The 26,277-nt window shown below is 34.9% G+C and overlaps 3 protein-coding genes across 3 annotated transcripts; 1 reads left to right on the top strand and 2 right to left on the bottom strand.

Annotated features, from left to right (window-relative positions):
- Nucleotides 1–1,975: 1,975 nt before the first annotated feature.
- LOC101892609 (interference hedgehog) lies at nt 1,976–20,662 on the top strand. The gene is made up of 7 exons (XM_020035675.2): nt 1,976–2,419; nt 5,943–6,902; nt 6,987–7,149; nt 13,874–14,533; nt 14,600–14,779; nt 14,847–15,007; nt 19,793–20,662. Exons 1-7 carry the CDS (start codon nt 2,078–2,080, stop codon nt 20,351–20,353), a joined length of 3,027 nt encoding a protein of 1,008 aa, XP_019891234.2. The 5' UTR covers nt 1,976–2,077; the 3' UTR covers nt 20,354–20,662.
- On the bottom strand, nt 7,678–12,015 carry LOC101892266 (regulatory protein zeste). Its single transcript, XM_011292914.3, has 3 exons — nt 11,149–12,015; nt 9,171–9,607; nt 7,678–9,102 (listed from the first exon to the last, which is right to left on the bottom strand). The coding sequence occupies exons 1-3, from the start codon at nt 11,487–11,489 to the stop codon at nt 8,120–8,122; spliced, it is 1,761 nt and encodes a 586-aa protein (XP_011291216.2). The 5' UTR covers nt 11,490–12,015; the 3' UTR covers nt 7,678–8,119.
- On the bottom strand, nt 12,902–13,693 carry LOC101892435 (selenoprotein H). The gene has a single exon (XM_005180366.3). It carries the CDS (start codon nt 13,598–13,600, stop codon nt 13,187–13,189), a length of 414 nt encoding a protein of 137 aa, XP_005180423.1. The 5' UTR covers nt 13,601–13,693; the 3' UTR covers nt 12,902–13,186.
- Nucleotides 20,663–26,277: the final 5,615 nt, after the last annotated feature.

Consider the following 26,277-nt stretch of genomic DNA (forward strand, 5'->3'; position numbering starts at 1 on the left):
TATTTTCGCGTTAATATTCGGCATTTATGCTGATGCCACAGTCGATTAATACGAGTGGAAAATGACCATTGGCTGTTATGACCGGCCCACACCATCACCCATGGCCTGCGCTTGAGTTCTGGTGGCCGGCCAACCGAAGGTGCACATTTTCAGCTGACCTCTTTGGCAAGTAAATACGATCATTTTGTTTGTTTAGAAAATGCAGGACAACGAATGTTTTCTCATCGGAGACAGAGAAAACCAAATTCGGCAGTTCACCACTTTCGGCCAAGCGATGCAATTCTTTAGCTCTTTTGAGTCTATTTCCTTTCTGTTCTGTTGCGGTGTAAGTTCTTGCATTTTTTGGAAATTCAATGGCTTTACCCCGAGCTAATTTTTCATTATTTGCCGAATGGAATATTGCGATATATTCAGCTCACAAGCCATTTTTCGATCACCGCTTCTTTACTTTTCCAACCATTTCTGCTGATGTTGCCGGTTTCTTCCGTCCACTTTCTTGAATTCGTCGGGCTACCCCACCAGTATCACGGTAACGAGCGAGATCCAAAAGATTTATTCACATTTAAATGCTGGAGTGGTCTAACCATAGCCACTTGTGGTTTTCCAGCCAAATATAAAGAGATCACACTACCACGCTTGAATTCCGAATTCACGAATAATTTTTTTTTTTTTGGAAAATTCTCAGCAAAATGCTTTTGTACGCTCGAAAACAATATAATGTGCTGTCACTGGAATAATTTTAACAGCTATCGGACAAGTGGCTTAGAAATGACAGCAGTCTAAAGTTGTTTGCAGTTTTTTCATCTCACCCTGTTTATCCAATTTTGGGAGAAATCATAAATTCCATATTTGTCTCAGATTTTTGGCTGAGAGAAATATTTAGATATCAATTCGCAAGGTTTAAATTTATAAAAGTATTGAAAATTGTAACCCTTTGTAGGTGAGGTATCATAAGGGGTTCGGGGGAGACATATGTAGATGTTCGATTTTCTTGTAATTTTTCCCCATACCAATATTTGTATCTGTATCTGTTATACCTTGCGAATTTATATCGAAATATTTCTCTCAGCCAGAAACATGAGAAAAATACGGAATTTATGATTATGAAAATGGAATACTTCGGATGACTATATCTGGTACCTCAGGTACCAGACTTGGACTTACTGGCCGACCGAAATTTCTTATTTGTCAAAAGTAGTCTTCTTGGCCTTGATATAGATTTTCTGTAAAATTGGCTTTCAAAAAACCTCTGCCGAATATAATTTTTTTTTTCGCAAAAATACCTTTTTTTGATTGCGTCGGAATATATTCTCCCCGTCGTCTTCCAACATGTTGCAGCTGATATTTATTGATCGCCAAAGTCACATTTTCTTAAAAACCAAAAAAAAAAACGCCATCTTCAAAAGACATTGAGTGTCTCTGCAGATTCTTGTTTTTCTCCCTGCTGCAACAAAAAAATACACCAACAACAACAACATTGTTTTATGATTCAATATCAGCTCCGAATGTTATCCTTGCTTTAAATCTAGCAATAAATTTTTAGCTTTACAAACATTGCGGGAAAACTGGCTTAAATAAAGGCGATCTTGGACCAGTCGTTGTTCTCCACATGACTGACTGGCTGGCTGGCTGGAGTGGAGCGAAGAGTGAACTGGAATCCAATGGAATGTTTTTTGATAATGATGATTATTGAACGTTTCTCATTCGCAAAGGTTTGCTTGCTGCACACATCGTCTTCTGGTCGATATTGAATTTCTTTGCAATTCGTAATTCTTGTAATGACAACTTGGCCGATCGTATTTTTTTTTATTTGATTTATGGCCAGATTTGTGTTTCTTCTACTTCTTCTTGGCTGGCAGGCTGGCTGGCCAGTCATCCTTTCAATCTGAAAAATGGACAGATGTTCAAAAATGTAACAATAATTTAATGGATTTTTATTTTTTTCCTCTCATTTCTTTTGCAGCTACAGACGGGGCAGCAATCTCCACAGGAACAAGAAAATAAAATTTACAAATTCCATGCAACCACAACAAAAAAGCTGAAAAATCACAATAAAGCAAACACCTGCTTATCAATAATGCAAAGGTTGTTACCAGCTTCGGCATCAGTCATGGCTTCAGCATCCTGTCGCCCTTCATCATCGTCATCGCCATCATCATCCTGCGCCAACTTGTTTACCCCCTCCCTGTTTGGCATTGTTAAATCTGTGCTTCTTTTGCTGATCTTTGTGACAAGTGTCACCCAGGCCCAGCTAGGTGTCCATGTGGTTCGTTCCCCCGAATCGGCCGTTGCCCCAAAGGGTGATGAAGTTGTCTTTGAGTGTGAAATGAACTTGACTCCAGATCGTTTTAAATGGAAATTTCGTCATTCTAGTAATCGTTCGGCGGATGGTAGTGGCTATAAGGATTTGACCCAGGAGGTAAGTTCCAAAAAACACATGCAGGAGAGGTCTCTAGGACCCCATGAAAAGATTGTTAAAAAAATACGAAATCAGGCAGATATCAGACATTTTTATGAAAAGTTTTTAAGAGTCCCTTCATTTCTTTTCTAGTTCGGAGGTTCAAAAATATGTCTACGAATTTTAAAACCTTGATTTCTTTTCCTCCTGGGAGAGGAAATTATCTTAAAATCCAATAGCCTTTACTCCCCGAGTCATAAAAGTAATTAAATTACCCATCCCCTCACGCCTTTCCTTCATTTTTTTACTAGTTCGGAACTTCAAAAAGTTGTCCACATTTCCAAGGAATTTTAAAAACCTTGCTTTCTTTTCCTCCCAGGAGAGGATATTAGCATAAAATCCAATAACCTTGACTCCCCGAGTCATAAAAGTAATTAAATTACCCATCCCCCACTCCTTCCCTTTATTTTTTTTAGTTCGGAACTTAAAAAAGTTGTCTACATTTCCAGCGAATTTTAAAAACCTTGGAAAAGAAAAGGAAGTCCTCCTAGGAGAGGATATTAACTTAAAATTCAATAGCCTTCACTTTACTCCCCGAGTCATAAAAGTAATTAAATTACCCATCCCCCACCTCTTCGTTTCATTTTTTTCTAGTTCGGAACATCAAAAAGTTGTCTACATTTCCAGCGAATTTTGAAAACCTTGCTTTCTTTTTCTCCTAGGAGAGGAAATTAACTTAAAATCCAATAACCTTTACTCCCCGAGTCATAAAAGTAATTACATTACCCATCCCCCACCCCTCCCTTCATTTTTTTCTAGTTTGGAACTTCTAAAAGTTGACTACATTTCCAACGAATTTTAAAAACCTTGCCTTATTTTCCTCCTAGGAGAGGAAATTAACTTAAAATCAAATAACCTTTACTCCCCGAGTCCCTTCATTTTTTTCTAGTTCGGAACTTCAAAAAGTTGTCTAGATTTCCAACGAATTTTAAATACCTTGGAAAAAAAAGAAAGTCCTCCTAGGAGAGGAAATTAACTTAAAATCCAATAACCTTTACTCCCCGAGTCATAAAAGTAATTAAATTACCCATCGCCCACCTCTTCCCTTCATTTTTTTCTAGTTCGAAACATCAAAAAGTTGTCTACATTTCCAGCGAATTTTGAAAACCTTGCTTTCTTTTTCTCCTAGGAGAGGATATTAACATAAAATCCAATAGCCTTAACTCCCCGAGTCATAAATGTAATTACATTACCCATCCCCCACCTCTTCCCTTAATTTTTGTCTAGTTCGGAACTTTTAAAAGTTGTCTACATTTCCAAAGAATTTTAAAAACCTTGGAAAAGAAAATAACGTCCTCCTAGGATAGGAAATTAACTTAAAATCCAATAACTTTTAGTCCCCGAGTCATAAAAGAAATTACATTACCCATCCCCCCACCCCTTCCCTTCATTTTTTTCTAGTTCGGAACTTCAAAAAGTTGTCTACATTGCCAAAGAATTATAAAAACCTTTCTTTCTTTTCCTCCTGGGAGAGGATATTAACTTAAAATCCAATAGCCTTTACTCCCCGAGTCATAAAAGTAATTACATTACCCATCCCCCACCTCTTCCCTTAATTTTTGTCTAGTTCGGAACTTCAAAAAGTTGTCTACATTTCCAACGAATTTTAAAAACCTTGCTTTCTTTGCCTCCTAGGATAGGAAATTAACTTGAAATCCAATAACCTTTACTCCCCGAGTCATAAAAGTTATTACATTACCCATCCCCCACCCCTTCCCTTCATTTTTTTCTAGTTCGGAACTTCAAAAAGTTGTCTACATTTTCAACGAATTTTAAAAACCTTGCTTTCTTTGCCTCCTAGGATAGGAAATTAACTTGAAATCCAATAACCTTTACTCCCCGAGTCATAAAAGTAATTACATTACCCATCCCCCACCTCTTCCCTTCATTTTTTTCTAGTTCGGAACATCAAAAAGTTGTCTACATTTCCAGCGAATTTTGAAAACCTTGCTTTCTTTTTCTCCTAGGAGAGGATATTAACATAAAATCCAATAGCCTTAACTCCCCGAGTCATAAAAGTAATTACATTACCCATCCCCCACCTCTTCCCTTTTTCCATCTGCCTTTTTGAATACCTTCCTCGCTTTTTTTTCTAATGCCATAACCTCAAAAAATTTTCCAAATATCCATTGACATTTAATAACATCGTCCTCTTCAAATTCATTCTTTTTTACCCATCCCCCACCCCTTCCCTTTTTCCATCTGCCTTTTTGAATACCTACTTCGCTTTTTTTCTAATCCCATAACCTCAAAAAATTTTCCAAATATCCATTGGCATTTAATAACATCGTCCTCTTCAAATTCATTCTTTTTTACCCGAGCCGAGGACACTGATTCCAAAACCAAAGGTCTTGATATTGAAACTCGGTAATCTGTCCATAATTATCCACCCCTCCCATTTCCATCCTTTCCAGAATGGCTGTAAAGATTTTTTTAAGTCCTTTCACATTTTTTCTAATTTCATAACCTGTCCAGTGACGTACAAGTTTATCAACACCATTCTCTTCTCATTCATATTATTTTCCTTCCGGCAGAGGACATACACCCAAAAACCAATAATCTTAAAATTCAAACTCGTTAGTTCCCCCATATTAATCCCCCCCCACTCCCTCTTCCATCTCCTTTCCAGAATGGCTACAAGAGTTTTCTACGATTTTTTTTTTCTTGAAACTTGGTAATCTGTTCCTATCCTCCCCGTCCAATTTCGATCTCTTCCAGAATGGCTGTAAAGAATATTTTAGAGTCTATTCCCATTTTTTCTAATTCCATAACCGGCGACCTATAAATTTTAAAACACCATTCTTTTCTCATTCATTTTATTTTCATTCCGGCAGAGGACATAACCCCAAAAACCAATAACCTTAAAATTCAAACTCGTTAATCCCCCCTCATATCAACCCGCTCCCACTCCATTTTCCATCTCCTTTCCAGAATGGCTATAAGAATTTTCTACGATTTTTTTTGAAACTTGGTAATCTTTCCTATCCTCCCCGTCCCATTTCGATCTCTTCCAGAATGGCTGTAAAGAATTTTTTAGAGTCCATCCACATTATTTTCTAATTCCATAACCTCAATATCCGGCGACCTTTAAAATACCATTCTCTTCTAATTCATTTTATTTTCATTCCGGCAGAGGACATAACCCCAAAAACCAATAATCTTAAAATTCGAACTCGTTAGTCCGCTCATATCGACTTCCTGCCACGCCCGGGAGAGGACATTACCTTAAAGACCAATAACCTTAAAACCCAAACTCTTAGTCCTTTTCCCTTTTCCATCTCTTTTCCAGAATTGTCTATGTTTTTTTTTTTTAATTCATAACCTCAAAAATTATTCCAAAAATCCAGTGACATCTTCGCATCCATTCTCTTTTCCTCACTTCTCAGATGGAGACATTACCTCTCAAAACTATAGCCCTTACTTCCCAAGTCGGTAAATCTATTCACATTAATCCACACCCTCCCCATCTCCCTCTCTCTTCCAGAACGGCTACAACATAACGCACCAAGATCGCATATCTAAGTTGCGTATTGTGGTGCAAACCTATTCCCTGGGCGACTATCAATGTGTGGCCTCATATGGTTCGGCAGCCATAGCCTCATTATCGGCTCGCCTAACTCTCGTCTCGATATCCATAGACAATTCCAATGGCTATACACGTAACACCATACGCTATAATGTGGCGCCGAAAAATTGCATACTCCTTCGATGTGGCACGGTGACCTCTAACCCCGCGGCCATTTGGAGTTTTTATCGCAACGATGAAAAAATTCCCCAATCCGATTTGATACCAGCCAATGGAGCTTTGGTCTTAAATACCGTGGGTACAAAAGATTCGGCCAACTATTCGTGCAGTGCCATGAATCCGATTACCAGTCAAGAGGTAAAGCTGCCGCAACGCATAGAACTGCTGGTGAACTATATAGATCGTACCCCGCCGCATTTTCTACAAGACCCAGCAACACAGGTCACCGCAAGGCCCGGGGAAACAGTTGTGCTGGAATGTCCCGGTGTAGGTTCGCCGGCACCCATTGCCGTCTGGAGCTCACCCCATATTGTGAACATCAACAACAATAATCGCACCCGAATTGTACCCTATGGCCTGCAAATTGTTGATGTCGTTCCAGAGGATAAGGGCCAGTATGTGTGTCGACTGGACAATGGCATTGCCCCGGCTTTGGTGCATGTCATTAGATTTACGGTACTTGAGAAGCCTTCAATTTTACGTGGTCCAGCCAGTACTTTGACCAATGAAAGTGATACCCTGGAATTGGAGTGTTCAGCCACCGGTTATCCATATCCGGACATTTATTGGCTCATAAATGGCCAAGATCCATCGGGGGATCCAGAAGTCCAACATGATGGCCGGCGTTTGGTAATACAACATGTCCAGAAGCGTCATGCCGGCATTGTACAATGCTTTGCCAAAAACGAAGTTGGAGAGGTGGGTAAAAGGACATATTTTCCCTATCTCTTTTTTACAATTGCATTCAATTTTCTTCTCTATTGCCATTATTTTTCTCTTCAGACCAGTGAAGCGAATCTCTTGAAAGTCAATCCCAAACAAATTCATGGAGCCTCAGGTGCCGCAGGAGTGGCCACACCACGTCCCCGTTACGAAGAAATCGGTGGTGGCGGAAATGGCGGAGGTGGTGGAGGTTCCAAAAAGGGATCACGCAAGAAGCATAAACGTAAGTAAAACATTTTTTATTTTGAAAATATTTTTAAATTTTTGGGATTTGGATTTTTTAAAGAAAATAGCCGAATTAATTGGGTAATTTAGCGCAAGGAAGTTTTCTTGGCATTGAGCACCTGAAGTGCGAAATACTGGCCAAAGCTGTTAGAAAATTAAAAGAATTCCTTGAAAACTCGAGAATTAACCCGCAACCTCATGGATATTTTTGGAGGGCCATTTACTATACAGTGTAAAGAGGAATATCAGATTAATGACACAACTGCCCAATATTTACGGTTTTATTTTATGCAGGTTTGGACGTTTTTCTATCGCAATAACTATCAACTCAACATACATATGCGGGCCTTTTGATGCCTATATGAATTCATTTCGATACTAGCATAAAATGAAAGACAGGCGGATTAATTTTTCATCTGAACCAAGATATATCAAAAATGGGTTATGAAACTATTATAAAAACACGTTCAAATACTTCGGGGAACCTGCCTAAAATTAAAAACATTACCAATTCCCAAAAAAAATGTTCTCTTCTTTTAGTATTTTAATACTATTTTCAAATGGGATTTTTATTAAAGATTGGTGATATTTTTAAAATAAATATATTTTACAATTTCCTTCTGTTTTTTTTCATAATCTCTCTGATATATTCCAAATTGTTCTTTTTTTGTGTTCTATTTTCTTAACATAAATAAATTAATGCTCATCATAATAAGGCGTAACATAATAAAAAACCAAAGGCTATATTACTTTCTTTTTCTTTTCTTTTTTAAATATACTTCATGGACATCAAGTGGAAATTTTAAACTGTTTCCCTTTCTACAAAGACCTTAAAACTCTTATAATTAATAATAGCAATATCTATAATTATATAAAACAATGCTTAAATTTCGGTAATACATTTACATAATTGTTACCCCAGCTTCGACGCGAACAGAAAAAAAATACCTTAAGGGGTAAAAAATAGTTTAACTACTTAACGGTGAGGAGACATCTTTGCGTAAATGCTTTTCCTCTTCCTGGAGTATACGTATTTTCATTTTCAATTCTTCCACCTGCAGCCGATGTACTTCCCTCAGATGTTTCAATTGTTCTTGGGCATGGGTTAATTCGATTTTCTTACGTTCCAAAGCAACCTGTTGCTCTTTGTAACGCAGTTCGGCCTCTTTCATACGGAAGTAGCTGATTTTTTCTTCAAAAGCATCATTTGTGAGTGCGGGGGCGTTGGTAATTGATGTGTGGTGGGCGCTGTTGGTTGCTGCAATAACATTTGTCGGATTATTGGGAGCAATGGTAACTGTTGAAACTGCGGCAGGATTGATAATGGGCCCTGCAGCGCTAACATTTGTTATATTGGCTGCGGGGTTGGTGTTAAAGGCAGCAATATTGGTATTTGCAGCCACAACGTTGGCCAAATTTTGTCCAGCAGCGGCAGCCGCCCCTGTGGGTAAGGCACTAAATGTGGTACATGTAAAGGTGGGTGTAGCGGTGGCAAATTGTGTACTAACTGTGGGCGTGGTACGCAATTCCATTTTAACTTGTTGCTGTTGCTGCTGCTGATGTTGTTGCTGGGCTTGCTGTTGGGCCTGCTGAGCCTGTTGGGCTTGTTGCTGGGCCTGCTGCTGAGCTTGCTGCTGCTGTTGCACAGCGGCTGCCACTGCAGCGGCTTGTTGCTGCTGCTGTTGTTGTTGAGCCTGTTGATGTTGTTGCTGCAGCACTGCCAATTGTGCTTGTTGGGCTAATTGTTGCTGCTGTTGGGCGGCAGCCAACTGTTGTTGCTGCAGCTGCTGCTGAGCTTGATATTGAGCCAGTGTAATTTGCTGCGGCTTTATTTCACTGATGATTTGTTGGTTATAACCATTTGTGGTTATGGTGGCCATTGTGTGCTGCGGCGCCTGATGATGGGGTATGGTAATACGTGTCGGTGAGGGTATGGTTATTTGAGCTGGACCTACGTTAAGTAAAGAAAATAACATTAACTAAACAAATCGTTTTCCACAATTTTATGTCAAAACTTACCGGAATTATCCGATGGATGTTTGATTTGCAATATTATCTCTTCACGCGGCCTTGCCGTCTTAAATTGCAGCAAATCATTTAGGGTTAACTTTTCTGCTGAGATCTGATCTACACTTATTTGTTGGGTATGTATTGTGGCTGTCTGGGCCGCCACTTGTTGCTGCAGCTCTTGCTGCTGATCTGTATCCAAGGGATCTTCTTCCAATTCTGAGACATTATTACCTTCTATTTCCATTTCTTCAAAGGATTCGTTGTGTTCATTGTTTTCCGAAGCCTCACTATTGTGTATATTGAACTCGGGTTCATCCTTGATAACATGATTATTTATATGCTGCTGTTGTTGTTGCTGCTGCTGTTGCGAATGATCTGGATTTTGATGATGATTATTGGTGTTTTGTTTTTGGCCAGCAGAACGAAAGGGATATTGTTTGCGTAATCTGAAGGAAGAATAAAGAATAAAATTAATAGATGTTGTGGTATAGGGTATATACGCATATTATTTCCCGCTTCTCCATTTCCCAAGACCTTTTATATTTGAAGTAAAGGACAAGTTAGCCTGTCTCGCGTAATCTCCTTGTGGACAAATTGAACAGGAATCTTGTGGGGACAAAACGATGATATCGGCATTTTATTCTCTCTCTACTATTGTTTCCAAGAGTTTATTTGCCATTTTTCCGTGTTTTATTATTTTTAAAATGAATTAAATATATTTTTTCCCGCCTGTTGATGAAATGTGTCATTTGCCAAAAACAGCTGTTTCTCCTCTCAGAGTCATCATATGGCAACACACAATGCCAATGTAAACAAAAATGAGACTTGCACTCACTGAACACACTCAATGGCCTACTCACAACTGTACTCGTTTCGCAGGTAGAGAAGTCAACGTAATACAGTTTTGACAAGGAGAAAAGAAACAATACACACTCATCCATAACCGGGGATGGGAAATGTGATATGTTCATATTTTTTCTTCGATGGGTAGAGCAATTGAAGGAAGAAAACTATTCATTAGGAAGAAAAAGATACTTTTTGTACATAAATGCGAAGTATTATATCAACAAGAAATAAATAGAAGAGAAATAACCTAATATACTTAAAAAGAGTATTAATTTTAAAGTTAAAACACAACCCAGGATTCTTATTAAGCATCAAAAAACGTGTTTTTTTAATGAGGACGGAAAGTTCAGGCAAGAAAATAGATTCCAAGACCCTTAAATGTAATTTCAGTGCTTGAAGTTTTCACTGCCCCCTTAAGATTCTTTTAATAGAAGAAATACTTATTGTGGCAACAGTTTGTAACTGCCATCTCTGTGACACTTACACTTATGTTTTTGTATGCCGACAACCAGCAGATGTATATTTGCTGTGACACCACGGACAGAAAAATAGCCAAGCAGGCAAGGAAGGAGAAAAACAAATTATTTTTGAAAACATTTGTAGCAATTTTTTGCTTGGATAATAAAAAAGAAATTCTAAAGAAAATTATAATCAGAAGATGAGCCAGAGAGAAAGGGAAAATTATTTTCAATGTTGTGAGTAATTTATGTGAAGTTTGTTGTGAGTAGTTTAGTGAAGCAGTTCCCTCTTGCTACAACGAGGCGATTTGGGTGGGGAGGGGACAGATAAAGTACTACAATATTTTGTTGTGAGTAGTTTTGTGACGAGTTCTTTTTCCAATTACTAAATATAAACAATTGCATGAGCACAAAGCAGCTGGGTAGGCAAACGGAAAGTGTTTCAGGGGGGAGATAATGGGTGGCATACAACATAGTTTGCATATCAATGAATTGGTTTGGGTGGCATAAACACATCCTCTCCTCACCACACGACACACAAAATTTTACACCCGCCACAAACCAACAGACGAACACAAAAAATATTCTATTAGAAAAAAAGTAACAGGTGCATTTTATCAGGGGACCAAATTAAATGAACATCCGCCTGCCGCTTCTTATGGATAATTATGAGATAAAATTACCTTGCATTTAGCCAAAATTTCTGAATCTGCTTTAAATTACGCATTTGCATGACACGGGGATGTGAATTGAATTCCCTCACAATTTGTTCCCAGGCATCACGTATGGAATATTTTGAACGTTGTTTTTTGCGAAACTTTATATCGATGACCTCTTCATGTTGATGGAAGAGTGTATACAAAATTTCCTTTTCTTCTTGGGTAAAGCGTGGCGTTAAGGCCATTTGACACTTGGATGAATTGCCACCACCGGACTGGCCACCATTTGAGTTGTTGGCCGCCGCCGCTGAGCCATCTTCCACAGTAATTGTGACCGTGGTGGCCTGGGAACCGCCAGCCGACATTTCCAATTTGTTGGTGAATTTGAATAAATTTGCCGTACTTTGTTGTTGTTTTTCTTCCGCTTAACTTTTGACGTCGCACAATGTACAAAAAAAATCAATTATTTCCACTCTAATTTCTGGCTCACTCTTGTCTCGTCTCCTCAAATTAATTTGCTCACTCTGTATTTTTATGGAGTCAATTTCTTTTCGAGATTCTCCTCAAAAAAATAAGCCGCACACAATAATAGCCGTATCTCATTAATTTATTTATAAAATTAGTATTTATAATTTTTCGTTGGCATTTTCCATATTTAGCTGTGTTTTTTCTTTCATCATAATTTCTTTGGGTATGTATTTGTATTGTTTTTTTTTTTTCGTCTCGTTTTCACATTTCTTCTTTTCCTCCCTGTCCGCGCTCCACACCGATCATTTCGTTTTGTTGTCAAAAGGCGCGCAAAATTCTGTACGCTATATTTTTCACTCCACTCTTTGGCTATCAATGAGCGACTAATTTTATGGCTCGTCTTGCATTGTGAGTCGAGTCGTTTTCTTTCTCTGTTCTGCTTTACAATTTCAAGGTGGGCACTATTTTTTGTTTCTTTGTTTTTCTCTCCTTCTTTGAGTTGAATGAATTGGCAGCACTTTTGTTTCTCAAATTTTAACTCACTTGGATGAAAACAGCTGACAAGCGAATGTAGTGTAGCCATACAGGGTGTGTCGTTGTTAGACTTTTTGCCAAACGTTAGGTGAGCCGCCCAGTTATGAAAAGTGAATATAAAAAACAACAATCTAAGTAATGATATAATTCGCCTTTTTCTATTTATCCTACTTCTAATTAAAATTAATAAAGAAACATTTTGATAAACAATATTATGTTTAAATACTAGGTACAAGGTTAAATTCATTTTTATTTGTTCATGAACACCCAGTTTTATATTCGGTTATCTCCTTGAGTTTTTCCTTTTGTATTTTTTTTTATGGAATATTTCTGTGGAAGTAACAATAGGGCATAGTTTAATGGCAAGAAGTTCATTTATCTCTTTACTTTACTTTATTATTTTCCGCTATTTTGTCAGAAAAAAAAATAAAATGTCAACACAACTACTGGGTGTTGCATTTCTATAATTATTTTAATTTTTATAGACGAAACACCCGGTTTCATGTGAAAAGGGTTAAGTATAAACAAAACAGAATTTGCTCTCAACTCAAAATTGTTTTCTCTTTTTTCATATATTACATTTATGACACTTTTCTCTTCCTTGTTTTGTATACATCTCGCACACTTTAATTGAAACATGACATGTCTCTATGAACCGTCTGTGAAGTGGCAACAGGGTGTCTCAAGTACACATAATTTAATGTATGAAGAGAAGATGAGTGAATCACCTTGTTCTATGGTTAATTTCTGTTAAAATAACAAAGAATTGCGCGAATTTGCTCTTTTTCATTAAACATTGAAGTGGAAATAATTTTTATTTAATAATATTTCTCTAAAATTTTTTGCTACGGGTTAAGTGCAATGAATTTCAAAGCCGAGCTAGACTTCTTATATGATGCTAAAACTCTTTATCTTGGCGGGAAATATTTGTCATGAAACAACGAATATTAAAAAGGCAAAATGGCCTCTAATCTGAAAGGATATGTCCACAGCTATGAAAATTATATTCAAAACAAGGGAAATGTCATTTTCTTCAACGACAAACTGGATGGGAGTGTAATTAATCATCGGCTTCATCATCTCCGGGGCCCATTGTACTTGGATCTGGATAGAATTTCTTCAAAACTTTCTGTACGCCTGGCAAAAGGTTAACAAAATTTGGAAATTTATCTCTACGCGGTGGCCCCTTATCCAGGCCGGACCACAAACAATGACGCGATGTTCGAGCATTTTGTGAAAATTCAATTTCAAATGCTCCCAAACGTGGCTGCAGCTTACCGTAGCCGTTACGTATCAAAGCAAATTGACGTTCTGGCAATTCGAATTGAAGAAATTTCAAAAATTCCTCAGCTTTCATCGTAAATATTGGACATTCCAAGGAGTGTTCAATGTATATTATGGAACGGGTTTTCGTGAAATTTCCATCTGCAGACCAATCGATTTCTTTTTGGCGTTTCTTACTCTTTTTGGACATTTCTTGTTTTGATGGGTTTGTTACGGAGTAATTTTGAAATGAAAATTTTAAGTTGCCAATATTTTATGGAAAAATTGAAAAAGAAAAATTACAAAATTGGTAAAAAAATTGCCAATTTAACGATAAATTTTCAACTAAAATTTGCAGTACTTTATTTTTATAAAAACCATTTTCTAAATTTTATATAAATTTTTTGGATTTCTTTTAAATTTGATTCTAAGATCTTTGTTATCAATTTTCATTAATCTGTTTTTTTTTCTTTTTGCTCCTCAGCCACCATGGTACCTCCCTCGAGACCCAATGTTACCCGTTTGTCAGACGACTCCGTCATGTTACGCTGGAATGTGCCCCGAAACGATGGCCTGCCCATACAATTCTTCAAAGTCCAGTATCGCATGTTGGGAGATGTAACCCGCAAAATACCCAAAGAGAATTGGCAAACCACCAATGATGACATACCCTATGGACGACGTAATGGTGATGGACCCAAAAATTACACCACCTCTGTGACCGGATTAAAACCGGATCGTTTTTATCGTTTTCGCATTGTGGCCGTCTACAACAATGATGACAATAAGGAGGGTAATACCTCTTCCAAATTTCTATTACAGCGAGGCGATGCTTTGGATTTGGCCAAATCGAATTTACCAATACCCGAATTGGCACGTATTGAACCATTGTCAGAATCGGCAGTAATGCTACAATGGACATTACCCAATAATGCGCATGATTCACACATAGATGGTTTCTATGCCTATTATCGGCCCTCAGCTTCGGCGGGAGAGTATCAAAAGGCCACCGTGGATGGTATGCATACAAGGAAGTTTAAGATTGATATGTTGGAAGCCGGTACGGCTTATGAATTTAAGCTGCAGTCTTTCAATGATGTGGCAGCCTCGGAATTTAGTTCCATTGTTTCGGTGCAAACGAAAAGTGAGATAAATATTTCAAAGTAGCTTGAATTTTATTTTTTAAAAACCTGTTTCTTTTCGATTTTAGAATCTGTAACAACACCCGCCCCCACCTTGCCGGCTGTGGTGCCAGCCACCAAAACCAATAATGAGGATAATTCCATATTCCCCGTTGTGGCGGGGGCAGCAGGAGGAGGTATTTTACTATTAATTGCCACCATTACGGCTTGCCTCTGTATGAAAAGGCGCAAGAATTCGCAAAGTGAAGGTAAGTTTTTGAATATATTTTTTTTAATATTTTATATTTAATCTCTATATTTTTTTTTTTTTTTAAGATGAAAATAAACCCCAATTGGATCACATCCAGGCCGACTTTGTATCACCCCAAGTCCAGGTATTGGGTGTCAATAATCATCACAAGGGCAATCATCGTTTAAATGGCGTTCTGCCACGCATGAACATAACACCCAATCCCTTGGCCCAGGAAGCCGATAAGGTAAGCTACCCAAAATGGGGTAACCATTACAATTACTCTACGTCACCTTGCACTATCATTGTTATTATACACTGCTTAATATTTATATTTTTGTCTATATTTTTTCTATAACTTTCTACCACAAAAAAAAAAAAAAAAAAAAAAAAAAAAACAAAATTGAAATGGTTGGTTGTATGTATTTGCTTCTACGGCTGTCTTCTACACTGGTGGGTTTTCTTTGGTCTTCCTTTGGCACAACCGCAAAAAAACACTACTCTTCTTGGATATTCCTTCTAATGCAAACCTTATTTTCCGATAAAAACAATTTGTAAATATTTTCCTTTATAAGTTATACAAGCAATTTGCAGAAATGAAAGTTATCTAACAGAAAATCATCAGCAGTGAAGATCCAAAAAAAATTCTTTCTTTTATCCTTCACTGGAGATAATTTTCTTCAATAAATCTATCATCAGTGATAACCTTCTATAAGATATTCGTGACAAGTTTCTTTAGAAAATATCACGATAAAAACATCACGTTTCGCTAAGAAGAACAATAATAAGTGATTGTTCTTCTGTATAGCTGGTGATAATTTTCTGAAGTAAATTTTCAATTGGTGATATTTTTTTGAGGAACTGATACTGTTACTAGTTATCTTTTTGATATTTATAACTGGTTATATTTTGTTATTGCCATAATTATTAATTTTCTTTGGCAAAAATATTACGGTTGCTGAATTTTCTTAGCATAACTGCCATATGTTAATATTTTTCATACCCCCCACCATAGTATGGAGGGTACGGAATGACAAACTTCCGTAACACCTCGAAATATGCATTTTAGACCCCACAAAGTATATATTCTTGATTAGCATAAAATTCTATGTCGTTTTAGAGATGTTAGTCTGTCTGCCCTCTGCGGAAATCACTCTAGCTTCCGAACAAATGAAGCAGGCTGATAACATTTTTTACTCAAATGTGTATTATGTCCGCAGGACTTTTGGTATTGAAAATGGGCCATGTAGGTAAACGTTTTGGTATAGCTCCCATATAACGGTACCTCCCGATATTCGGTATTTTGATGATTTTAGCGACATTATTCACCGGAATTGTTTCAAATTTGTCACTTGAAGTTCGTAATGGATACTACAGCCTAAGACAGAAAATGTTCTATGCTGGTCACCGTCTTCTTATAGCTCCCATATAACGGTACCTCCCGATATTCGGTATTTTGGTGATTTTAGAGACATTATAAACCAGAACTGTTTCAAATTTGGTATTTGTAGTTCATAATAGATACTACAGCCTATGCAGAAAATTGTTCGTGCAGGTCCACGCCTTCGTATAGCCTCCATATAAGGGCACCTCCCGAAAATCGCTATTTTGATGATTTTAGCGACATTATTCACCGGAATTGTTTCAAATTTGGTATTTTAAGGTTGTAATGGATACTACAGCCCATGACAGAAAATTGTCTGTGCAGGTCCACGTCTTCTTATAGCCCCCATATAACGGTACCTCCCGATATTCCGTATTTTTATGATTTATGCGACATTATTAACTGGAATTGTTTCAAATTTGGTATTTGAAGTTTGTAATGAAAACTACAGCCTATGACAGAAAATGTTCTGTGCAGGTTTACGTGTTCGTATAGCCTCCATATAACGGTACGTAGAGCGTCAAAATTTGGCAGAACAATTTGTATTGTGTCTAGGATGGTTGGTATTGAAAATGATATATCGGTCCACGTTCTAGTCCCCATATAACGGTACCTCCCGATATTCGGTATTTTGATGATTTATGCCACATTTTTTCACGGATTTATCTGAAAATTGGTATTTGTAGGTCACAACGGGTCCTTGAGCGTGTGGCAAAACATTGCATGTATAGGTCCACGTTCTGGTATAGTCCCCATATAACGGTACCTCCCGATATTCGGTATTTTGATGATTTATGCCACATTTTTTCACTGATTTGTGTAAAAGTTGGTATTTGTGGGTCATAATGGGTCCTAGTTCGTGTGGCGAAACATTGTAATTATAGGTGTAGCCCCTATATAACGGTACCTCCCGATATTCGGCATTTTAATGGTTTTTGCCACATTTCTTCTAATGTTCTTTTACCCTAAGGTGGATGGTATTAAAAGTTTGGCCCGTCCGAACTTAATGTTTTTTACTTGTTTACTTTTTCGTTAGTAAAAAGGGGACTTGTGATAAGTTTGTTCATAAAAACCATCACTGGTGACAATTTTCATTAGAAAATGTATCACTGGTCAGATTTTTTCTTTAGAAAAACTATCACCGGTGATATATTTTTAGAGAAAGTATCTGGTGATAATTATCTTTAGAAAAAACTATCACTGGTTTCTATAAAAAAAAAAACTATCACTGGTCACACTTTTCTTTAGAAAAACTATCACTGGTGATATTTTGTTTTAGATAAAGTATTTAGTGATAATTATCTTTATCTATAAAATGCTGTCACTGGTGACAATTTTCATTAGAAAATCTATCACTGGTCACATTTTTTTCTAGAAAAACTATCACTGGTGACAATTTCCATTAGAAAATCTATCAATGGTCACGTTTTTCTTTAGAAAAACTATCACTGGTGATATTTTTTTAGAGAAAGTATCTAGTGATAATTATCTTTAGAAAAAAACTATCAATGGTTTCTATAAAAACCTATCACTGGTGACAATTTTCATTAGAAAATCTATCACTGCTCACATTTTTCTTCAGAAAAACTGTCACTGGTGATAATTTTTTAAAGAAAGTATCTAGTGATAATTATCTTTAGAAAAACTATCACTGGTTTCTATAAAGAAAACTATCACTGGTTTCTATAAAGAAAACTATCACTGGTTTCTATAAAGAAAACTATCACTGGTTTCTATAAAGAAAACTATCACTAGTGACAATTTTCATTAGAAAATCTATCACTGGTCACACTTTTCTTTAGAAAAACTATAACTGGTGATATTTTTTCAGAGCAAGTATATAGTGATAATTATGTTTACAAAAAACTATCACTGGTTGCTATAAAAAACTGTCACTGGTAACAGTTTTCATTAGAAAATCTTTCACTGGTCACACTTTTCTTTAGAAAAACTATCACTGGTGATATTTTTTTATATATGAAAACTATCTCTGGTGATAATTATTTAAAAAAAAAACTATCACTGGTGATATTTAAAAAAAAGTCTATCACTGGTGTTAGTGGGAAAACTGTCACTGGTGACTGTTTTTTTCAAAAAACGATCACTGCTGATATTTTTTCATTAGTAAAATTTTGACTTGTGATAAGTTTTTTTTTTTTTTTATAAGAACCATCACTGGTGATAATTATCTATGAAATAAAAAAACATCACTGGCAATATTTTTCTTTATGTAAAACTATCACTGGTGTCATTCTTCTTTAGAAAAGCTATCACTGGAGAAATTTCTCTTTAGAAAATCTATTACTAGTCATAATTTACATTAGAAAAAACTATCACTGGTTATAATTATCACTGGTAAACTATCACTAGAGTTAATTTTCTGTGGAAAAACTAAGACCTTTTTCATTTTCACAAGACTGGTGACAGTTTGCAATGAGAGCCCCTTAACTCTCGACAGTATTCCTTAAAAAAATGTCTTCGAAAACCTATCACTGGTGATAATTTTCTACAAGAATATGAAAATTTATCACTGGCAATCATTTTTCATGAAAATTTTATCAGAATTGTAACTTTTTTAATTTTCGCAAGACTGGTGACAGTTTTGTAATAAGGGCACCATCACTCTCGACAACATTCCTTAACAAAATTTCTTCGAAAACCTATCACTGGTGATAATTTTCTTTAAGAATGTGATAGTTTTCCACAGAAAATTTATCACTGGCAATCATTTTTCATGGAAACTTTATCAGAAGTGTTACTTTTTCATAAATTTCTATAGAAAAAATAACATTTCCTTGTGATAATTTCTCCCAATTCTTGCTACAAAAGTTACCACTGCTGATGATTATTTTTTGTAAGAATTTTCTAAAGAATTTTTTTCTCTGTTGACAATTTTCTTTAGATAAATTATATATGATCACAATTTTCTTTATAAAAAATTATCACTGTTGCTAAATGTTGTAAAAAAAACTTCTGGCCGAAATGGCTTTCTGTAGAAAAAAATAGCCCCTTTATTATTTTCCCATAACTTTCTAGACGAAGCTTATCTCTCCTACCCATGCCTTCTTCTCTTTTTTTCGCCCTTTGCATTTGTTTTGTAAATATCCAGCACATATCTTGGTACAGCTTCAGACTTTTGCCTACCCTCCCTCCCCCCACATTTCCCTGCAAATATAACACCTAATCCAGATACTAGCTTAGCTACAGATATATTCGCGTAATTTCTTCTAGAATCGTAACGTCATGGAATTGCGCTTCATGAACAACAGCTCAACCACCAATCCCGCCAGCAATAACACTAGCCACAGCAACAGTCCCAATCACAGCAAAACGAACAGCAACAGTACCAGTGCCAGCAACACCAGTTGCCATAATAGCCAAGAGAAATTGAACAGTTATTCGCTGGATGTGCCGCAGACACCACCACAGCGATCCACATCATCGTGCGAGACATTGGAGGCAGTGGATGGCAGCATCAATTGTGCGCTCACGCCAAATGGCATAGATCCCAATTCGCCGTTGAGTAAACCATTGCCGCCATTGCCCACCAAGAATTCGGCGAAATTAGCAAATCATACAACCACCAATAATACGATGACGAAAAATCACAAAACCTCTTCGAATAATAATTTAAATAATTCTTCACAGGCTCATTTGGCGTCACAGGGTATACATCATGCCCAGCCGTATTATCAGACTCCACCCACACCCACAATGTTGGGCAAGCGAGACTATCAGCAGCCGCCACCGGTGCCACCACATCAGAACAACAATCATGGAGCCATGGTAAATCATCATCATCATGCTGGCCAACATCATGCTCCCCTAACACCCAGTTTGGAACAACACAGACGTACCCTGGATAGGGGTGGGGTACGCAACATGAGTTACTCACAAAATAATAGCAATTCACAAATGACAACACAATGTCATGACTCCGCAAACGTGTTGGCCATGGATGGCATGACCACCCGGATACCTTCGCTGAGGCGTACCCGTCGCACTTCGGGCGGTAGTACGAATAATGGTGTAAATTCTCTTTCAAATAATCCCAACGGAGGTTTGGGTATACCAATTGCCGTCAGCGGTAGTCCACGAGTCCAGCGATCGCCCATGCCCGCCCGGGCTGCCATGATGAAACAACGTTCCCGTCTGGGCAGTCACAATGATAATATTTCATCGGGTAGTTTAAACAGTATTGAGGTGTAGGTTGGAAATTGTTGCCGAGATTGCCATTGGGTAGTTGAAGGCGAGGCGATGTAGTAGAAGGAGGAGATGGAGTTAAATTAATTTTTTTAGAGATAAATTAAGTTATAACGAATATTTCCTAAAATGTAAATATTATTCCTAAATTAGTATTTATAAGAAAATGCTTAGAATGTCCAAATTGACACATGGAATGTTTGGTGTAAAGAAAGTAGAGTTCTGAAAAGAAAGGAGGGTGGAGAAAGAAGTGATGTTCTGTCTTGTAACCAGAAAGAGAGACACTTTTCTTTACGCCGATTTGTTTTAGGTGTTAATTTGGAGTATGTAAGACATATACTATGTATGTATGTACCATGGTCGCCACAGGACGCTTATGATTTTTATTTTTTAAAAATTTTAAATAATGAAATTTAGATTTTTTTTTAATTTTGAACTTTTTTGTAACAGAGTTGTTAAAAAATATAGGTCTCCCTATGGCCATGATTTTAGTTATAAGTCATTGGGATGTACTATATATGTAAATGCCACGGACGCACAAGGAGATTAACCCTTTCAGTGTCAATGAAAATTTTTGTCGAGATAAAAATCTGAAATTCCGTACTAATTTACTAAAATGTGCTCAGAAATTCGAAAACGAAACTAATAGAATAAAACTGCAATATTTTTAAATAGCGAACGTGTCTGTTATTAAAAAATATCAAAAATAACGGTTCGTAAGAAAAACAAAAAATGGCAAAGAAAGAGAGTACTTTTAAATGTCAAATATATTTGACAAAAACACTGAAAGGGTTAAAAGTTTTAATTTTTTTTTTTAATATTTTGAAAAAAAAAAAAAAAAATGAAATTTAGAATTATTTAATTTTGAACTTTTGTAACATAATTTGGTTTCAAAATTATGTCTCCTATGTGGACTATGTAAGAGATGTACAATATATGTGTAGACCATGGTCGATCATGGAGCGGAATTTTCTAATATTTTGAAAAAAGAAAATGGAATTTAAAGCATTTTCATTTTGAACTTTTTTGCAATAGGATTTGGTTTTGAAATAATGTATCCTATGTGGACTATTTAAGAGATGTACAATGTATGTGTATACCATGGTCAAACATGGAGCGTATGACATTAATTTTTCTAATATTTAAAAAAAAGTGGAATTTAGAATTATTTGACTTTGAACTTTTTTTTTTGTAACAGAGTTTTGTTTCAAAACTATGTCTGGACCATGAAATTAAATTAAAAAAAACATGAATTGTAGAAATATTTAATTTTGAACTTTTTTGTAACAGAGCTTGGTTTCGAAATGATGTCTTCTATGTGGACTATGCAAGAGATGTACAATGTGTATGGAAAAATATGGAGCGGTATTTTCTAATATTTTGAAAAAAGAAAATGGAATTTAGAACTATTTAATTTTGAACTTTTTTGTAATAGGATTTGGTTTTAAAATTATGCCTACTATGTGGAGAGATGTACAATGTGTATGTGTATACCATGGTCGAACATGGTGCGTATGACATTAATTTTTGTAATATTTAAAAAAAAGGAAATTTAGAATTATTTAATTTTGAACTTTTTCTGTAACAGAGTTCGGTTTCAAAATTAAGTCTGGACCATGAAATTAAGTCAATATGTATGGGAATGCCATGGACGTACAAGAAAAACAATTTTCTAAATTTCAATTTTCTAAAATTTTCAAATAATGAAATTGAAGGTGAGAGTAAATAAAACGCTTTTTTGACTGGCTTAAGGCATTGGCTGCCTTCTTCGTAGAGGAACAAAGGGGAGATTTAGGTTGGCTGTCTGTTCGAGTCTGGCCCCACGTCAAAAAAGCGTTTTATGTATTCTCCCCTTTAGAATGAATTAGTTTTATCCTTTTTTGTACGGAATTTGGTTTTTAATTTCTATGTCTCCCTGCGGCCATGGGTTTAGTTCTAAAGGTGAGAATACATAAAGTGCTTATCTGGCTAGCTTAAGTCATCGGCCGGAAATGAACAAAGGAGCCTAGGGCCAGCCGACTTAAGCCAGCCAAATATGCGCTTTATGTATTTCCACCCTAAGATTAGTATATGAGCTACTCTCCATTTGTTTTAAATTTATTTGGCAAAAGTCCAAGGTCCTTGTGGACCGATTTACAATAAAAAAATGTTCTTTTGATTGTGAATTTTCTAAAATTTTGAAATAATTAAATTTAGAATGAAATAATTTTGAACTTCTTTGGAACAGAATTTGGGTTTTATTTTATATATCTCCCGCAGCCATGGGTTTAGCTCTAAGGCTAGTATATGAGCTGCTCTGCAATTGTTTTGAATTTGTTTGGCAAAAGTCCTCGGTCCTTGTGGACCGAATTACAATTTAAAAAACGGCTTTTGACAGTGATTTTTGTAAAATTTTGAAATAATTAAAATTAGAAGGAATTAATTTTGCGCTTTTTTTGTAACAGAATTTGGTTTTCAAATTTATATGTCTCCCTGCGGCCATGGGTTTAATTGTAAGACTAGTATACGAGCTACTCTCCAATTGTTTTAAATTCGGTTGATAAAAGTCCAAGGTCCTTGTGGACCCAATTATAATTTAAAAATGGGCTTTTGATTCTGAATATTCTAAAATTTTAAGCTTTTTTTATAACAGATTTTGGTTTTCAAATTTATATGTCTCCATGCGGCCATGGTTTTATGTGTTATACTAGTATACAAGCTACTCTCCAATTGTTTTGAATTTTCGAGTGTTTGTAATAATACATTTTAAAAATGAGATTTTTTTAGACTCAACGAAAAAAACTTTAAATGATTTAAGAGTAGATTTATGCCTAAAATTAACCCCGTTTATATATAAGTTTATTTTTGTAGCACAATAATCCTAACTCAGACTCGAATTTTACATTATAAAAAGACTTCAATATAATAGATTTAAGATCCTTTCCTAAAACATGTTTGTATATAAAAAAAACTTAAGGAAAATATTATAAAAAACCCAAAATTGGGGGAAAAAAATAAAATTTGGAAAAAAATTTGGAAAAAAATATTGGAAATCGACATCACAAGTTAGCCTTCAAATTAATATTAAACCGTTTCGATAATATTACCATTTTCATTACAACAAAATATCATAGATTTTCATAAACCCTTGAGGACCGATTAAACATTATGTTAGTGTTATATGTAAAGTGTTGGTTTCGTTTTTTATATTTTACAGGGGAGTGCCCAAAAGTATGCTAAAAATTTGATAGATTATTGTGGGAAAAATCATTTTACACATGACTTTAACATCTTTTGGAATAAAGCCTTTGGAAAGAAAAAATATTTAATTTGAAATCAAAAATACCAAATCAATCAAAAATACAATTTTGAGTTATCGACAAATACAGGTAAAATTAAATCGCAAAATTATGAATGAAAAATTTATATAAAGTTGACAACACTGTTGCTTTCGGTAAGACTAAGAAACTACTTTATTTTGTTAGCCATCTTGCTGCAAATTTTCGTTAAATGTCGAAATTATAAGAATTTCAATTTAAATGATTTTTGTCGGTAACTTGAAAATTTGATAAAATTTAATTTAAAAATCCACGTTTACTAGCCGTTTGATAAAAATAATTTTTAAAAATATACGTTCATTGGTCCTTTGATAAAAATAATTTTTAAAAATATACGTTCATTGGTCCTTTGATAAAAATGATTTTTAAAAATACACGTTCATTGGTCCTTTGATAAAAATAATTTTTAAAAATCCACGTTCATTGATTCTTTGATAAAAATAATTTGTAAAAATCCACGTTCATTGGTCCTTTGATAAAAATTATTTTAAAAATCCACGTTTTCTATCCCGTTGATAAAATAGATTTTTAAAAATCCACGTTCGTTGGTCCTTTGATAAAAATTATTTTTAAAAATCCACGTTCATTGGTCCTTTGATAAAAACTGATTTTTCAAAATCCACGTTCATTGGTCCTTTGATAAAAATGATTTTTAAAAATAATCCACGTTTATTGGTCCTTTGATAACAATATTTTAGAAATAATCCACGTTCATTGGTCCTTTGGTAAATATAATTTTTAAAAATTCCACGTTCATTGGTCCTTCGATAAAAATGATTTTTAGAAATCCACGTTCATTGGTCCTTTGATAAAAAAATAATTTAAAAAACTCTCATTTATTGGTCATTCGATACAAATTAATTTTAAAATATGCACATTTATTGGTCCCTCTATGAAAAAAAAAAATTAAAAAAAATCCACGTTGATTAGCCCTTTGATAAAAATTATTTTAAAAAAATCCAAATTTATTGGTCTTTCGATACACATTAATTTAAAAAAAAGAGTTTGGATTAATAAGTAAATTGACTTTTGAAATTGAAAATTTTAAAAGTCGAACTTAATTTCTGCCTGTGGAATAAATAAAAGAAAAAATCAATCGATTTTGTTGATGGAAAAAAATTTAAAAATAGTTTTGTACTGCCTTCGCCCAATGGAAATAAATATTGAAATTTAATTATTTTTGAAAAAATGAACAATTTTTTAAATTTAATTTCTCAACACAAATAATAACGTCCTTATAAAAAACTATCAATGAAAAAAAAAAAAAAATAAATAAAAAATAATAATAATAATTTATGTTAATCAATACTGTGTTAACTGAAATCATTTAGTTTTCTATAAGTCTGTAAAAAAATATCTGAAACAAAATAAGTAATATATATTGTTATATATAGAAAATTAATATTTAGTTTTAAACACTTTTAAGCAGCCATTATTGAACATCATTATCCCTGAAGTAATGATCATTTCCGTCCTGTATATGTTTATTTAAGTTACACATTGCCTTATTGTTTCATTTTTAAATCGATAAAAATAAGTTTCTATAAAAAAAAAACAAAAAAATTAAAATTAATTCACACTCATATAAGAAAAAAGTATTTGTTATTAAAGTTATGTTTTAAGTTAAATTAATAAAAATATTTATTTATTTTTTTGTGTTAAGCTTTAAAAACAAAGAAAGAAACAAAAATATAAATCACACAAAGAAGCCAGAGTTTAGAAGGCCCACGATCACAAAAGTTCCCTGAAATTTGAATGTTTCAATTTGAAAATTTCTCAAATTTTGTGACGTCATAGAGAGGTTGGCCAACTCCCCAGCCTTGGTTTAAGATCACAAAAATTGCCCAATGTTCTAATTTGAAAACTTTCCCAACAAGGTGACGTCATTGTTTATGTGTTTGTGGCCCCTACTCACCTTTTGCCAATTTTACACAATTAACCCCCATGCTTCCTGCTTTAAGCAAACAAGGCCTTTTTTAAATTTAGAAAATAAAAGTACACATATAATTTTTTTTGTTAAATTTTAATTTAATTTTCCTATTTGTAAGATTTATAAACAAATGACATTAATTTTAATGACAACATAATTCAAAATAAATAATACAAAAAATAAACTACACAATTTTTAACAAATTTGATTGGTTGCTAGTTTTTTTTTTGACATTTTTGAGGAAGGAGGTAAGTAAAAAGGGGAGATTCTTTGGGGTTGGTATTTTTGGAAGTTACTATAAATAAAAAAAAAAAAACATAAGTGGGCCTGAAAATTTTTATACCGTCCCGAATATGAAGGGTATATAAAGGTCGTCATTCCGTTTGTAACTCATCGAAATAATTTTTTTTTGGAAATTTCCTAATTCGTTCCTGATGGTGGAGGGTACTCAAAGTTTGGCCGGTCCTTCAATATAAAAATAATTTTTAAAAAATCCACGTTTATTGGTCCTTCAATATAAAAATAATTTTTAAAAAATCCACGTTTATTGGTCCTTCAATATAAAAATAATTTTTAAAAAATCCACGTTTATTGGTCCTTCAATATAAAAATAATTTTTAAAAAATCCACGTTTATTGGTCCTTCAATATAAAAATAATTTTTAAAAAATCCACGTTTATTGG

This window comes from Musca domestica, unplaced genomic scaffold (assembly GCF_030504385.1).
Source record: "Musca domestica strain aabys unplaced genomic scaffold, Musca_domestica.polishedcontigs.V.1.1 13, whole genome shotgun sequence".
NCBI lineage: Eukaryota > Metazoa > Arthropoda > Insecta > Diptera > Muscidae > Musca > Musca domestica.